Raw genomic sequence first — 15,311 nt, 5'->3', positions numbered from 1 at the left:
TAGCTCTGCTGTTAAGTTAAACATGGCCTCTCCTGGGACTGACCCACTTTAAGAGACCGCCCCTGGTGGACACTAAAGAAACTGCAGTTTGATGTGTTTCTGCATTTATTGTGGAGTTTTCAGGTCTGAGCTTGGTTCCTGATGAACCTGTTTCTTACTGTGACTCTTTATTTTAACAACAATATTTTCTGACCTCCTCGCTCGTTAAAAACAGCCAAAGACGGGGCGATGTCGGCGGCGTTCCACAGGCGGACCGTTCCATCGGCTGAGCAGGAGAGGAGGCGACGGTGGGCTGAGCTGTACGCCAGACCCCACACGGAGTCGGTGTGACCACACAGCGCCCCCCTCAGGACAGAGGACTCTGCAGAAACATACAGACAGAAGATTCAGGGGTTTGTCCTCTGTGACAGGTTTCAAGCTGTGATGTCATTCTGGGGCGCACCATACGAGTCGTAGGGGTCGATGTTGGGGTTGGGGGTGTTCCAGCTCTGAATGGTGCCGTCCACTCCTCCGCTGAAGCACTGCTCGCCGCTGGAGCTCATGGTGACGCTCAAAACGGCTCCACTGCGAGAGGAAGAGACGAATGTTTGATTACAGACCGTACAAACAGAAAGGTCACATGACCACACCTCCACAGGTGACCCACAACTCACCTGTGAGCTCTGAATGTGTAGATGGGCTCCACGTCCAGAGCTGCACACCTGCAAGGTCAAAGAGCAGAGTTAGAGATAAGGTGGAGAAGCACCAGCAGCTTCAGTCACCTCCTCCTGTCAGAGTCTCACTTCTTGGCGGGCGCCGTCTTCTGCAGGTTCCACAGTTTGAGCGTGTGGTCCTCGGACGCCGTGACCAGGACCGGCTCCACCGGGTGGAAGGCCAGACTCCGCACTGAGTCGAAGTGGCTCCTCAGGGTGAACTTTGGGTTCCAGGTTTTCCTCAGAGCGTCTTTGTTGTTGCCGATCTGAGGGGGCAGAGGTTGACTTCCTGTTAGCTTCTGAAGCTAAGCTAGGCTCTGAACACTGCTAATCAGGAACACTCAGACTGAGAGGACCAACAGCTGAGAGCAAACACTTCTCAGAAAAACACGAGAAACAGATTTTTAAAAAGCTGATCTGAAGCTCAAATCCTTTGGTTTGAAGAATGGTTGAATGAATGAATGAATGAATGGTTTGATAAAAAGACAGGTGGATTGATGAATGTATGAATGAAGGAGTAAATGAATGGGTGGATGGATGGATCAATGGATGGATAGGAGGATGTATTAATATATGATGGATGAATGTTTAAATGGATTATAGATGAGTGGATGAATAGATGGGTTTATAAGTGGTCAGTGGGGTGAATAAATGAATGGATGGATATATAAACTGATAAATGAATGGATGATGAAGAAATGGATAGATTTAAGGATGGAAGAACAGTTGGGTGAACTAATGGATGGATGATAGATGAATGGTTGGATGAAATAATGAAAGGATAGATGGATGGATGGATGGATAGATGGATGGGTGGATGGATGGATGGATAGATGGATGGATGGATGGATGGTTGGATGGTTGGATGGATGGATGGGTGGATGGTTGAATCAACTGATTGATGAATGGATGGATGGTAAGATGAAATGATGGATGGATGGATGATGGATGGATGGATGGATGGATGGATGGATGGATAGATAGACGGATGGATAGATGCATGGGTGGATGGATGGTTGGATGAACTGATGGATGAACGAATGGATGGATGAACGAATGGATGGATGGACTGATGGTTGGATATCTACTGGATGGTGGTTGGATGGGTGGTTAAAGTGATGGATGGATGGATGGTTGAATGGTTGGATGATGGTTGGATGGTTGGTTGGATGGATGATGTGTTGATGGGTTGATGGTTGGATGAAGTGATGAACGAAATGAATAGATGGCTGGATGGATGAATGGATAGATGGTTGGTTGGATGGATGGAGGGATGGATGGTTGATTCAACTGATTGATGAATGGATGGATGGATGGACTGAAGTTGTATATCTACTGGATGGTGGTTGGATGGGTGGTTGAAGTGATGGTTGGATGGAAACATGCATGGGTGGATGGATGGTTGAATGGTTGGATGATGGGAGGATGCATGGGTGGATGGATGGATGATAAGTGGATGGATGGTTGGATAAAGAGATGGATGAATGAATGGATGGATGAGTGATTGGATTAACCAATGGATGGATGGTTGGATGAACAGATGGATAGATGGATTGATGGACGGATGTTGGATGATTTGATGAATGAATGGATGAATGGAAGGATAGATGGATGGATGGTTGGTTGGATGGTTGGATGGATGGATGGTTTGATGAACTGATTGATGAATGGATCGATGGATGGATGGACTGATGGTTGGATATCTACTGGATGGTGGTTGGATGGGTGGTTAAAGTGATGGATGTTGGATGAAGTAATGGATGAAGTAATGGATAGTTGGATGAAGTGATGAATGAATGGATGGATGGTTGGATGAACAGATGGATAGATGGATTGATGGATGGATGTTGGATGATTTGATGAATGAATGGATGGATGGATAGATGGATGGATGAACTGATGGATGTACTGATTGGTCTTATTAGTTGTTATAAATAATAAAAGTCTGTAGAAAGATGTATGTTTGACCTGTTGGAGAATCAGACTCTGATTTCTTTTTTTAAGTCATGGATAAATCTCCGTCATGTTCTGTGTGTTGTTGTTTTCTTGGTTGGTGAATTTTGTCTTTGCTGGTTTCTTAAAGAAAGCGAAGGGATCAGTTTGTTCCTCTGGGGACAGACTTTCTGCTCTGTTCACGTTTAACTCAAAGTGAAACACGAGTCAGAAATCAAACCACGGAGGTTATCTCCTAAGTTATCTCTTTCTTTGGCAGTGACTTTTCATCAGGACCTCCCAGGTTCACTGTGGACCAGAGCCAGCTCAGGAGGGGGGACAGGACTCACATCATAACCCAGACTCTCAGCCTCGTTGGCCACGGTGAGTCCGGCCAGTTCTCCCAGTCCCAGCTCATTGGACACCGCCTCGTCCACCCGGCCCAGGATGAAGGACTTCCCCGAGGATGGGAGGAACGTCATGGCTTCTACAGAGACACAGAGCTGGGTCAGAGAGTCCCCCTCAGACGGTCTATAAAAGACCAGGAACCCCCCATCTAAAGGGAGGCCACACGTACCGTCCTCTGGCCGACCCATCTCGTGCTCGTTGAGCCGGGGCACGGCGGGCCGAGCCGGGGGCGTGACGGGCGGCTGCATGGAGGGGATCTCCTCAGCATCCCGCAGGTTAGCCAGCATGTCCTGGAGCTTGGAGCGGTTTGGTCCTGGAGGAGGAGATGGAGGAGGAGGATGGGGGACAACAATCAGAGGAGGAGAGAGAAACAAGGGGGACAGGATGGGAGGAGTTCAGGAGGAAGAGAGGAGAAAAAAGCGACAGCAGAGTGAGAAACGTCAGCAGGAACCAGAGACAGAGCCCAAAATGAGACAGAAAACCAACGACGTCTCACAGCGACGCTGCAGGAGATCAGAGAGACACCAAGAAACACAGAAACTGAAAACACAGAAAGACTTAGGGGAGCTTCACCTGCCTGTGGACACTGTGGCCAAAAGGCTGATCCTCAGTTAGCTGGAGGCTGTTAACTAACTCGTTACCATAAAAACAGAGACGTAGGAGTCACTGATGGACTTTATGTTCAGATATGTTCCTTTAAACTCCTCCAGAGGAGAGCTGCTGGTCAGACCTGACTCTGATAAACACTGAAACGTCTCTGACTGCTCCACAAACAGCTTCCTCCCTGATCTACGCTCAGAGACACGCAGAGACCACTAAGACTGGACTCAGCACTCTGATTCATTTCCTCACTGGCTCCTCAGGGCTAATGTTCATGCTTGGGATTTTTTAGGGGAAAGTGCAAAAATTCAGGAAATGAGTTCATGTGGGTAGAAAAAAAAAGGTAAAGAAAAAGGGCAGAGGCTGTTCCAGAAAAGGGGACAAAGGAGAGACACAGACCGAGGTGGACCTCAGAGATGGTACAGACTGAAGAAGCTGGGTACGACCAAGGGCAGTAGTGTGCAGAGAGGGGGGTTGGGTTTTTGCCCCATGTGCTGGCCCCATTGTTACAGAAAACAGGCCACTTCAGTGCTCTCTTTAGCTCCGAATTCTGTGCTCAGGTGCCATCTTTGGGGTCAAAACCTGTACTAAAGTGCCCTCTTTGGAACTAAACCTGTGCTTCAGTGACCTCTTTGGAACTAGACATGTGCTACAGTGCCCTCATTGGGACTAAACCTTTGCTAAAGTGCCCTCTTTTGGGTACTAACCTGTGCTAAAGTGCACTCTTTGGAGTCAAAAACTGTGCAAAAGAGCCCTCTTTGAATCAAAACCTGTGCTAAAGTGCCGTCTTTGGGTGAAAACCTGTGCTAAAGTCCTCTCTTTGGGGTCAAAACCAGTGCTAAAGAGCCCTCTTTGGGGTCAAAACCAGTTATAAAGTGCCCTCTTTGGAAGTAGACCTGTGCTACAGTGCCCTCTTTGGGGCTAAACCTTTGCTAAAGTCCCCTCTATGGATCAAAACCAGTGCTTAAGATCCCATTTCGGGTCAAAAACCTGGGCTTAAGTGACCTCTTTGGGGTCAAAACCTGTGCTACAGTGCCCTCTTTTGGTCAAAACTTGTGCTAAAGTGCCCTCTTTGAAACTAAACCAATGCTAAAGAGCCCTCTTTGGAACTAAACCAGTTCTAAACTGCCCTCTTTGGAAGTAGACCTGTGCTACAGTGCCCTCTTTGGATCATAACCAGTGCTGAAGTGCCCTCTTTGGGTCAAAACCTGTACTTAAGTGCCCTCTTTCGGGTCAAAACCAGTGCTTTAGTGCCCCCTTTTGGTCAAAACCTGTGCAAAAGAGCCCTCTTTGGAACTTAAACCTGTGCTACAGTGCCCTCTTTGGGTCAAAACCTGTGTAAATTGCCCCCTTTGGGGCAGAAACCTGTGATAAGGTGACCTCTTTGGTGCCAAAACCTATGCTAATGTGCTTCCCCTGTTGGCCAAACACACTAAATTGCCCTCTTTGTTGTTTAAAAATGGTGGACTGCCCTCTTGGGCGGCACAACCTGTGCTGTTTGTGTTTGTTTATCCCCCCCACCCTCCGCCCCTGCCCAGCGGGATACCTTAGACTCCAGCTAACTTCTTTCCTTCCTCTGACGAGCTAACAAATGAAGTGCTGGTGGAGTTTGGTCAGAAAAAAGGAGTGAATGAACAGAAAAAAGAAAGAGGAGGAGAAAAAGTGAAAACCAAACAGAGAGTGAGGAAAGAGGATGAGCTTCAGCCTGCTGCAGGACTTACTCTTCACCCCCTTCTTGCCCTTGCGCTCCTTCTTGTACTGCTCCTTGAGCTGGGCTATCAGTCCCTGGTCCACGTCCCAGGCCAGCTCGCCCAGAGGAGACTGCTCTTCCTTCTCTACAGGCCAGCAGGGGGAGGAGGAGGGGGGAGGAGGGGGAGGAAGGTGAGGTAGAAACCTGGAGTGAGTGTCAGAGCTTACGGACTAAGATCACAGTGAGACATGATGAGGCAGGCGGGATGAGGAGGAGGACTGCGAGGGGGTCAGGGACCACAAACATCTTTACAGACGACGCTAGGCTGAGAGATCTCCACAAGGAAAAACCTCAGAGAATCAGAGGTGTGTGTGTGTGTGTGTGTGTATCATGTATAAATAAGTTGTGACTCTCTGAGGTTTTCTGACTGCAGATATCGTCACTTCTCAGAAGTTCGGACAAAAAGAAAAACCTCCGTCATCTTTCCCTGACAGCTGAGACGCTGATAAAAATAAACATGGCGTGCAGATGGTCACTGGGTGAGGATGACAAACACGCAGGAAGCACCGAGGGGGCGTCTGCAGGACTGAGCGCTGCCATGCTAACTGCGAGCCCAGACACAGAAAGGATCTCATCATCCTTCCTGAGCGCCCGGGGCCGGTGCCGTGCCGGGTCGAGGAGGTGGCGTGGGTTCAAGAAGAAAAGACTCTGAAATGACAAATCTGTTTCATAACAGAGCAGCTCTCGGCCAATCAGAGAGGCCGTTTGACTCGCCTCTGTCAGCTGCTCTGTGGCATGTTTGTGAGGGAACAGAGGCAGCAGAAAAACCTCTACATGTTTTTATTTGAGGGGTTTTTAGGGAACCAAAGAGAGGACCAATGTTTCTGAGCCGCTGTGGAGCTGGAGCAGCTCTCAGGCAGAGTGAGAGCTGCTCTGACTCAGCTCTGCTTTACAGCCATCAGGACTGTGAAGGGCTGAGTCACAGACTGCGTGGGGCTCCTGCTTTGTCATTGGCCGAAACCATACTGAATGTGTTGCTGGGTAACAGGAGGAAAAGGGGGGTTTTGTAAAAACTGCGGGGGACGACGGGTCAGTGGCTGGGTACTTTATTTTTTAAGGAGAGTTTTATATTTAGAGAGGAAATGAGTCGGTGCAGGGGCGGCGAGCTGCTGCAAACAAATCCACCAGGTCTATAAAACCAGGGGTTAGGTGACCAAGATTCTGTTTACAATGATTCTGGCGCCCCCTGTGGACAAAGTTCAACGTAAATCCAGCCTTTTTCAAACTTCAGTAAGTTTACCCCTGAACAGGAACTTTCAACCACCCAGGAACCAAGTTTAGACCCTGGTTCCTGCTGTTGAAACACACCTCAAACCTTTAAGCGAGCTATCCGTAAAAAAGTTTCCACGTTGTATCGACATCCAGACCCCAGACAGGAACATCAGACCAAAGTTTAAAAACAGGGACTCTGAGGCAGGTTGTGGCTCAGTAGTAAAGTTGGTCGTCTTGAAACCAGAAGGTTTGAATGAATATGAGATGAAATGTAAAGAGTGTGTTTGACTCATCGGGGTCATTGCGTGGTCTACGTGTTGGTTTTCTCACCCCACTCTCCGCTGTCCTCTCCGCTCCTGGACTCAGGTGATCCGTCCAGCTCGTCTGGGCTCGTCAGGAAGTCGAAACCCTTCAGCGCTTCTTCCGTGTCGGGGTCGTCGCTGAGGTCGGAGGTGGTGGAGGACGGTGTGGACGACTGTTTCTTCCTCACCATCTGCTAGAAGTTCAAGACAAGAGGAGTGTCAGAGGTCAGGTCATCAGACAGGAACTGGATGTCTGGTCCATTTGAAGATAAGAACTCAGACCACAGCACGTCAGGGATTTCAGGCCCCGAATATGATGATCTGTTTATTCCTATGTGTCCACACAGGCTGAATTTCAGTCCAGATTTTAGCTTTAGCTTGTTTTAGGATCAAAATAACCGGAAGCTTCAAAGAGTTTGGAAACTGCTCTGGATCACAGCAGTTGATTGGGTTTGAAAACACGGGTCAAAGTGCCCTCTTGGGCCTATTTTGGAGGCAAAACAAGTACTACAGTAACTTCTGGGAGCTAAAATGAGTGCTAAAGGGCCCTCTTGGTTAGAAAAACACACTTAACTGTCCTCTTGGGTGGCAAAATGCTTGAGAAAGTGCCCTCTTTGAAGCCAAAATGTGCGCTAACCTGCCCACTTTGATGACAAAATGCACACTAAGGTCCCCTTTTGGAAGCCAAGAATACTAAAGTGCACTCTTGGGGCCACAGTGCACTAGTGCCTCTGGGAGCCGAAGCAAGCCTTAAAGTTCTCCCAATGGGAGCCAAAGTGTGCACTTGAGTACCCTTTTGGGATCCAAAACATCTGCTAGTGCGCTCAGTTGTCAGACGTGCACTTTGGTGCAATTTTGGGGGACAAAACAGGCATACAGTGCATTTGGGAGCCAAAACTAGCACCAAAGTGCACTTTTGGGAGCCGAAACTGCATTTGGGTGCCCGCTTAGAGGCCAACACATGTGGGCCCATCGCGTGCTATAGTGCCTTTGAGATCCAAAACGTGCACTAGACCGCCCTTTGGGAGGCAAAATGTGCAGTGAAGATCTGCGCTAATTTGCCCTCAAAAACAGGAAGTTTGTTGCCCTCTTCACAGCCCCTCTTCTGCCCCCTGCTGTGCTGGATCAGAGCCTGTCCATCATGGCGCCTTGACTGTAGGTAAATATGGCGCTGGGAGTCAGCAGGTTTCCTCATCCTGCGGCAGTGAAACAGGCGGTAGCGGCTCTGACCTCATGGCTCTGCTGGGATCTCCTCAACACTCTGAAGGACTCTGAGTCTGTCAGGGACCAAAACAAGGACTTAAACCCTGCCCATCAGCTCTGAAGGATCCTGTTTGAGCCCTCACAGCCTGGTTCACTCAGCAGGATGAAGAAATCTGACACAGCACACTTCAAAAAACACTTCATCGAACAGAGAGAGTCCAGAGCAGGATCACGCCGTACAGTGGCCAGGTCTAAGATGGTCTTGTCCCGTCCTTCGCTGTCCTCCTCCTCGTCATCGTCGCTGAACTCTGCCGCGGCGCTCTCTATGAACTTGAAGGCCTCCAGCACGGTGGCTGAGTCGGACATGTCAGGTTTACTGGAGGGGGACAGAGGGAAGGAGGAGGCGTTAACAGAGGTTACGACTCTGACCTCTGGAGGAGGAGTGGCTTCTCGTACCTGACCATGCCGCTGTCCTTTAGTGAGGACGGCTCCGTGCCGTTGACCATGGGTTCAGCTTTGGCGTCTGAGGGTTTGTCTCCTGAGTCTCCGGTGAGGCCGAGCAGCGCCCTGACTCTCTGAGACTTCACATCCAGGATGGTGTCCGTGTACCCGACCTCCTGCAGGTATCTGAGGACCAGAAAGAAGACAGGGGGCGGGTTAGAGGAGGATCAGGGGTCTTTTCTGTTCTGAGCCCTGAGACAACCAAGCAGCCACTAAAGTGACAGTTCTTCCCACCAATCAGCAGACTGCGTGTTTCTAGCTCCTCCCTCTAGCAGATCGGTTTTGTCTGAACCCCTGACAGAAGGGTCCTAAAAAGTGGGACGGTATGGGTCGGTAATGTGGGTACCTGTCCTGGTTTTAGTCAAAGGAAACGCCTCAGAATGCGTGCTGTACTGAGACGGACTGAAAAGAACCGCCCGGTGGAGACGGAGTTTGTGAAATCCCACCATCCCCTGCAGACCCTGAACGCCTCTCTTCACTCTGTTTTCCCGTCTCTTCCTCTGGTGCCACGCTGTACCCGCCGAGCCACACAACACCGTGATTATATCAGTGAGGGGCATCCTTAAAGGGCAACGCCACCAATTTTTAGGCCAGTTAACAAACGGTTACTGAAGACACGCAGAAAAATGAGAAAATACATAACATTACATGAACAGGAAAATAAACCTGATAAAGTTTAACCACCTGTGAAATCTTTTAGGAATGTTAAAACAAGGCTTTTTCTCTGCACCAATTAGACTTCAGATTTAAAACTTTTCTTACCCACGGTCAGACGGTGGTGGCCCTGACTCCAGCTTTAAGCGAACAAAGAAAGAGTTTCAGTCGATTCATTTCCCTAATCCTCTGACAGCAGCGTTTGTTTAATCTAACGTCAGTTTTTAAAGATGTTAACGAGCTCAGACAGAGCTCAAACGGTGCCTACCTTCACCCTGAGACAGCGCTTAATGACCCCACAGCAGCATTTAATGGAGAGGTCCAATCCTCAGGACACAGGGTTTTATTCTGAGTAACACAGAGTGTGTTTACTCACAGAGACACACACACACACACACACACACACACAGAGGAAGGTCGGCCTCCCTCTCTCTGTACCAGCCTCTCCGATCGCAGGAGGCCTCGACGCCTCCACACAATCCTCCATTCACTGTCACCACACACACACACACACACACACACACACACACACACACACACACACACACACACACACACACACACAGAAAACAAATATAAAGAAAAGACCTTGTTGGATTTAACTCTTAATCGTCTTGCGCTCCATGAGTTGTCCATCTTTAACCACGGCCCCACTGCGTGGAAAACATGGCTCTAGGAAAGGAACGGTTCACAAAATCCACGGTTTGGACCTTATCACGGTTTTTTGTTCAGCTACAAAAACCATGGAGACACCCCAGAATACTATATATACTAATAATCCTCCTTGAGAATTTTTTTTTTAACTAATTCTGTCACGTGTGGTCAGAGTCTCCGAAGTTGCTGGACTTTTCCCTAGTTGCTTTTTAAAAAAAGTTGTCGCTGGAGTCTGAAAGGTCGCACGGCTGGAAACATTCAGTAGCAGTTTAATCCACCACTGCCTGACCTCCATCACCAGAAATCACACTGGATACAAAGTACAACAGAACAATACAGAGTCCCTGAACGATTGACACAAGTCACTGAACAATTGACACAAGTCACTGAACGATTGACACAAGTCCCTGAACGATTGACAAAAGTCCCTGAACGATTGACACAAGTCCCTGAACGATTGACACAAGTCTCTGAACAATCAACACAAGTCACTAAACGATTGACACAAGTCACTGAACGTTTGACACAAGTCACTGAACGATTGACAGAAGTCACTGAACCATCGACAGAAGTTACTAAACGATTGACACAAGTCGCTGAACGATCAACACAAGTCACTGAACGACTGACACAAGTCACTGAACAATCAACACAAGTCACTAAACGATTGACACAAGTCACTGAACGTTTGACACAAGTCACTGAACGATTGACAGAAGTCACTGAACCATCGACAGAAGTTACTAAACGATTGACACAAGTCGCTGGACGATCAACACAAGTCACTGAACGATTGACACAAGTCGCTGGACGATCAACACAAGTCACTGAATGATTGACACAAGTCACTGATTAACACAAGTCTCTGAACAACTGACCCAAGTCACTGAACGATTGACAAAAGTCACTGAACAGTTAACACAAGTCCCTGAACGACTAACACAAGTTACTGAACGATTGACTCATGTCACTGAACAATTGACACAAGTCACTAAACGACTGACTCAGGTCGCTGAACGATTAACAAAAGTCACTCAACAATTAACACAAGTTACTGAACAATTGACACATGTCACTGAACGATCAACACAAGTCACTGAATGATCAACACAAGTCACTGAACAATTGACACAAGTCCCTGAACGATTGACACAAGTCACTGAACGATTGACACAAGTTACTGAATGATAGACACAAGTCACTGAATGATTGACACAAGTCACTGAATGATTGACACCAGTCACTGATAAACACAAGTCTCTGAACAACTGTCACAAGTCACTGAATGATTGGCAAAAGTCACTGAACAGTTAACACAAGTCCCTGAACAGTTAACACAAGTCCCTGAAAAGTTAACACAAGTCCTTGAACAATTGACACAAGTCACTGAATGGTTGACATAAGTCATTGAACGATTGACACAAGTCACTGAATGACTAACACAAGTCACTGAACGATTGACACAAGTCACTGATTAACACAAGTCTATGAACAACTGACCCAAGTCACTGAACGATTGACAAAAGTCACTGAACAGTTAACACAAGTCCCTGAACGACTTACACAAGTCACTAAACGATTGACTCAAGTCACTGAACGATTAACAAAATTGACACAAGTCCCTGAACGATTGACACAAGTCACTGAATGATTGACACAAGTTACTGAATGATAGACAAAAGTCCCTGAACGATTGACACAAGTCACTGAACGTTTGACACAAGTCCCTGAACGATTGACACAAGTCTCTGAACCATCGACAGAAGTTACTTAACGATTGACACAAGTCGCTGAACAATCAACACAAGTCACTGAACGATTGACACAAGTCACTGAACAATCAACACAAGTCACTGAACGATTGACACAAGTCACTGAACGTTTGACACAAGTCACTGAATGATTGACACCAGTCACTGATTAACACAAGTCTCTGAACAACTGTCACAAGTCACTGAATGATTGACAGAAGTCACTGAACCATCGACAGAAGTTACTAAACGATTGACACAAGTCGCTGGACGATCAACACAAGTCACTGAACGATTGACACAAGTCGCTGGACGATCAACACAAGTCACTGAATGATTGACACAAGTCACTGATTAACACAAGTCTCTGAACAACTGACCCAAGTCACTGAACGATTGACAAAAGTCACTGAACAGTTAACACAAGTCCCTGAACGACTAACACAAGTTACTGAACGATTGACTCATGTCACTGAACAATTGACACAAGTCACTAAACGACTGACTCAGGTCGCTGAACGATTAACAAAAGTCACTCAACAATTAACACAAGTTACTGAACAATTGACACATGTCACTGAACGATCAACACAAGTCACTGAATGATCAACACAAGTCACTGAACAATTGACACAAGTCCCTGAACGATTGACACAAGTCACTGAACGATTGACACAAGTTACTGAATGATAGACACAAGTCACTGAATGATTGACACAAGTCACTGAATGATTGACACCAGTCACTGATAAACACAAGTCTCTGAACAACTGTCACAAGTCACTGAATGATTGGCAAAAGTCACTGAACAGTTAACACAAGTCCCTGAACAGTTAACACAAGTCCCTGAAAAGTTAACACAAGTCCTTGAACAATTGACACAAGTCACTGAATGGTTGACATAAGTCATTGAACGATTGACACAAGTCACTGAATGACTAACACAAGTCACTGAACGATTGACACAAGTCACTGATTAACACAAGTCTATGAACAACTGACCCAAGTCACTGAACGATTGACAAAAGTCACTGAACAGTTAACACAAGTCCCTGAACGACTTAAACAAGTCACTAAACGATTGACTCAAGTCACTGAACGATTAACAAAATTGACACAAGTCCCTGAACGATTGACACAAGTCACTGAATGATTGACACAAGTTACTGAATGATAGACACAAGTCACTGAATGATTGACACAAGTCACTGAACGTTTGACACAAGTCCCTGAACGATTGACACAAGTCTCTGAACCATCGACAGAAGTTACTTAACGATTGACACAAGTCGCTGAACGATCAACACAAGTCACTGAACGATTGACACAAGTCACTGAACAATCAACACAAGTCACTAAACGATTGACACAAGTCACTGAACGTTTGACACAAGTCACTGAATGATTGACACCAGTCACTGATTAACACAAGTCTCTGAACAACTGTCACAAGTCACTGAATGATTGACAGAAGTCACTGAACCATCGACAGAAGTTACTAAACGATTGACACAAGTCGCTGGACGATCAACACAAGTCACTGAACGATTGACACAAGTCGCTGGACGATCAACACAAGTCACTGAATGATTGACACAAGTCACTGATTAACACAAGTCTCTGAACAACTGACCCAAGTCACTGAACGATTGACAAAAGTCACTGAACAGTTAACACAAGTCCCTGAACGACTAACACAAGTTACTGAACGATTGACTCATGTCACTGAACAATTGACACAAGTCACTAAACGACTGACTCAGGTCGCTGAACGATTAACAAAAGTCACTCAACAATTAACACAAGTTACTGAACAATTGACACATGTCACTGAACGATCAACACAAGTCACTGAATGATCAACACAAGTCACTGAACAATTGACACAAGTCCCTGAACGATTGACACAAGTCACTGAACGATTGACACAAGTTACTGAATGATAGACACAAGTCACTGAATGATTGACACAAGTCACTGAATGATTGACACCAGTCACTGATAAACACAAGTCTCTGAACAACTGTCACAAGTCACTGAATGATTGGCAAAAGTCACTGAACAGTTAACACAAGTCCCTGAACAGTTAACACAAGTCCCTGAAAAGTTAACACAAGTCATTGAACAATTGACACAAGTCACTGAATGGTTGACATAAGTCATTGAACGATTGACACAAGTCACTGAATGACTAACACAAGTCACTGAACGATTGACACAAGTCACTGATTAACACAAGTCTATGAACAACTGACCCAAGTCACTGAACGATTGACAAAAGTCACTGAACAGTTAACACAAGTCCCTGAACGACTTACACAAGTCACTAAACGATTGACTCAAGTCACTGAACGATTAACAAAATTGACACAAGTCCCTGAACGATTGACACAAGTCACTGAATGATTGACACAAGTTACTGAATGATAGACACAAGTCACTGAATGATTGACACAAGTCACTGAACGTTTGACACAAGTCCCTGAACGATTGACACAAGTCTCTGAACCATCGACAGAAGTTACTTAACGATTGACACAAGTCGCTGAACGATCAACACAAGTCACTGAACGATTGACACAAGTCACTGAACAATCAACACAAGTCACTAAACGATTGACACAAGTCACTGAACGTTTGACACAAGTCACTGAATGATTGACACCAGTCACTGATTAACACAAGTCTCTGAACAACTGTCACAAGTCACTGAATGATTGACAGAAGTCACTGAACCATCGACAGAAGTTACTAAACGATTGACACAAGTCGCTGGACGATCAACACAAGTCACTGAACGATTGACACAAGTCGCTGGACGATCAACACAAGTCACTGAATGATTGACACAAGTCACTGATTAACACAAGTCTCTGAACAACTGACCCAAGTCACTGAACGATTGACAAAAGTCACTGAACAGTTAACACAAGTCCCTGAACGACTAACACAAGTTACTGAACGATTGACTCATGTCACTGAACAATTGACACAAGTCACTAAACGACTGACTCAGGTCGCTGAACGATTAACAAAAGTAACTCAACAATTAACACAAGTTACTGAACAATTGACACATGTCACTGAACGATCAACACAAGTCACTGAATGATCAACACAAGTCACTGAACAATTGACACAAGTCCCTGAACGATTGACACAAGTCACTGAACGATTGACACAAGTTACTGAATGATTGACACAAGTCACTGAACTATCACTAAGGAACTGGCATGAGTTGCTGAGGGGTTTGGCATGAGTTGTTGATGGAATGGCAATAGTAGCTGAGAAATTTCCATGAGTCACTTAGCAATTGGCACAAGTCGCTGAGGGACTGGCATATGATGCTGAACAATGGCACACAACAGGCTACTTTTGGATCTGCCTGCCACTCACATTACCTCTGAGAAATGGTCATTCTGTTTGGATTCTAGCACCCCCAAGTGAACAAAATAGTTTTTCTTTTCTCCATCATTAGCGCCCTCACTGGTCCACTCAGTGTGGCAGTTTAAAGCTTATAACTCTTAGGATAAAAATGACCAAACAAAGACACCTGTAGAGCGGTGCAGCTCTGCGCTGTTTGCTCTTGTTTTGCGTCTGATTGGAGCTGAGCTGTTAGCATCTTCACCTTTGGATAAACATTTGACGTCAC

The 15,311-nt window shown here is 46.3% G+C and overlaps 1 protein-coding gene across 2 annotated transcripts in view; it reads right to left on the bottom strand.

The window, feature by feature from the left end:
- Positions 1 to 15,311, bottom strand: part of strn (striatin, calmodulin binding protein) — a 48,610-nt gene that overhangs the window by 6,153 nt on the left and 27,146 nt on the right. The window contains exons 5-14 of one of the 2 annotated variants that reach the window (XM_074696107.1): positions 8,556 to 8,726; positions 8,340 to 8,475; positions 6,925 to 7,090; positions 5,354 to 5,467; positions 3,202 to 3,345; positions 2,975 to 3,111; positions 783 to 958; positions 654 to 701; positions 443 to 564; positions 194 to 361 (exon numbers count right to left, since the gene is read on the bottom strand). In XM_074696107.1, the coding sequence (XP_074552208.1) occupies positions 194 to 361; positions 443 to 564; positions 654 to 701; positions 783 to 958; positions 2,975 to 3,111; positions 3,202 to 3,345; positions 5,354 to 5,467; positions 6,925 to 7,090; positions 8,340 to 8,475; positions 8,556 to 8,726 (1,382 nt within the window). The remainder of the gene's footprint in view (positions 1 to 193; positions 362 to 442; positions 565 to 653; positions 702 to 782; positions 959 to 2,974; positions 3,112 to 3,201; positions 3,346 to 5,353; positions 5,468 to 6,924; positions 7,091 to 8,339; positions 8,476 to 8,555; positions 8,727 to 15,311) is intronic. The other variant, XM_074696115.1, reaches the window with a different exon arrangement.

Source organism: Halichoeres trimaculatus, unplaced genomic scaffold (genome assembly GCF_033239565.1).
Source record: "Halichoeres trimaculatus isolate MK-OKI-2021-1 unplaced genomic scaffold, fHalTri1.1 fHalTri1_scaffold_2, whole genome shotgun sequence".
Taxonomy (NCBI): Eukaryota; Metazoa; Chordata; class Actinopteri; order Labriformes; family Labridae; genus Halichoeres; species Halichoeres trimaculatus.
Note: the sequence above shows the minus strand (reverse complement) of the source record. Positions and strands in the feature narration are given on the sequence as shown.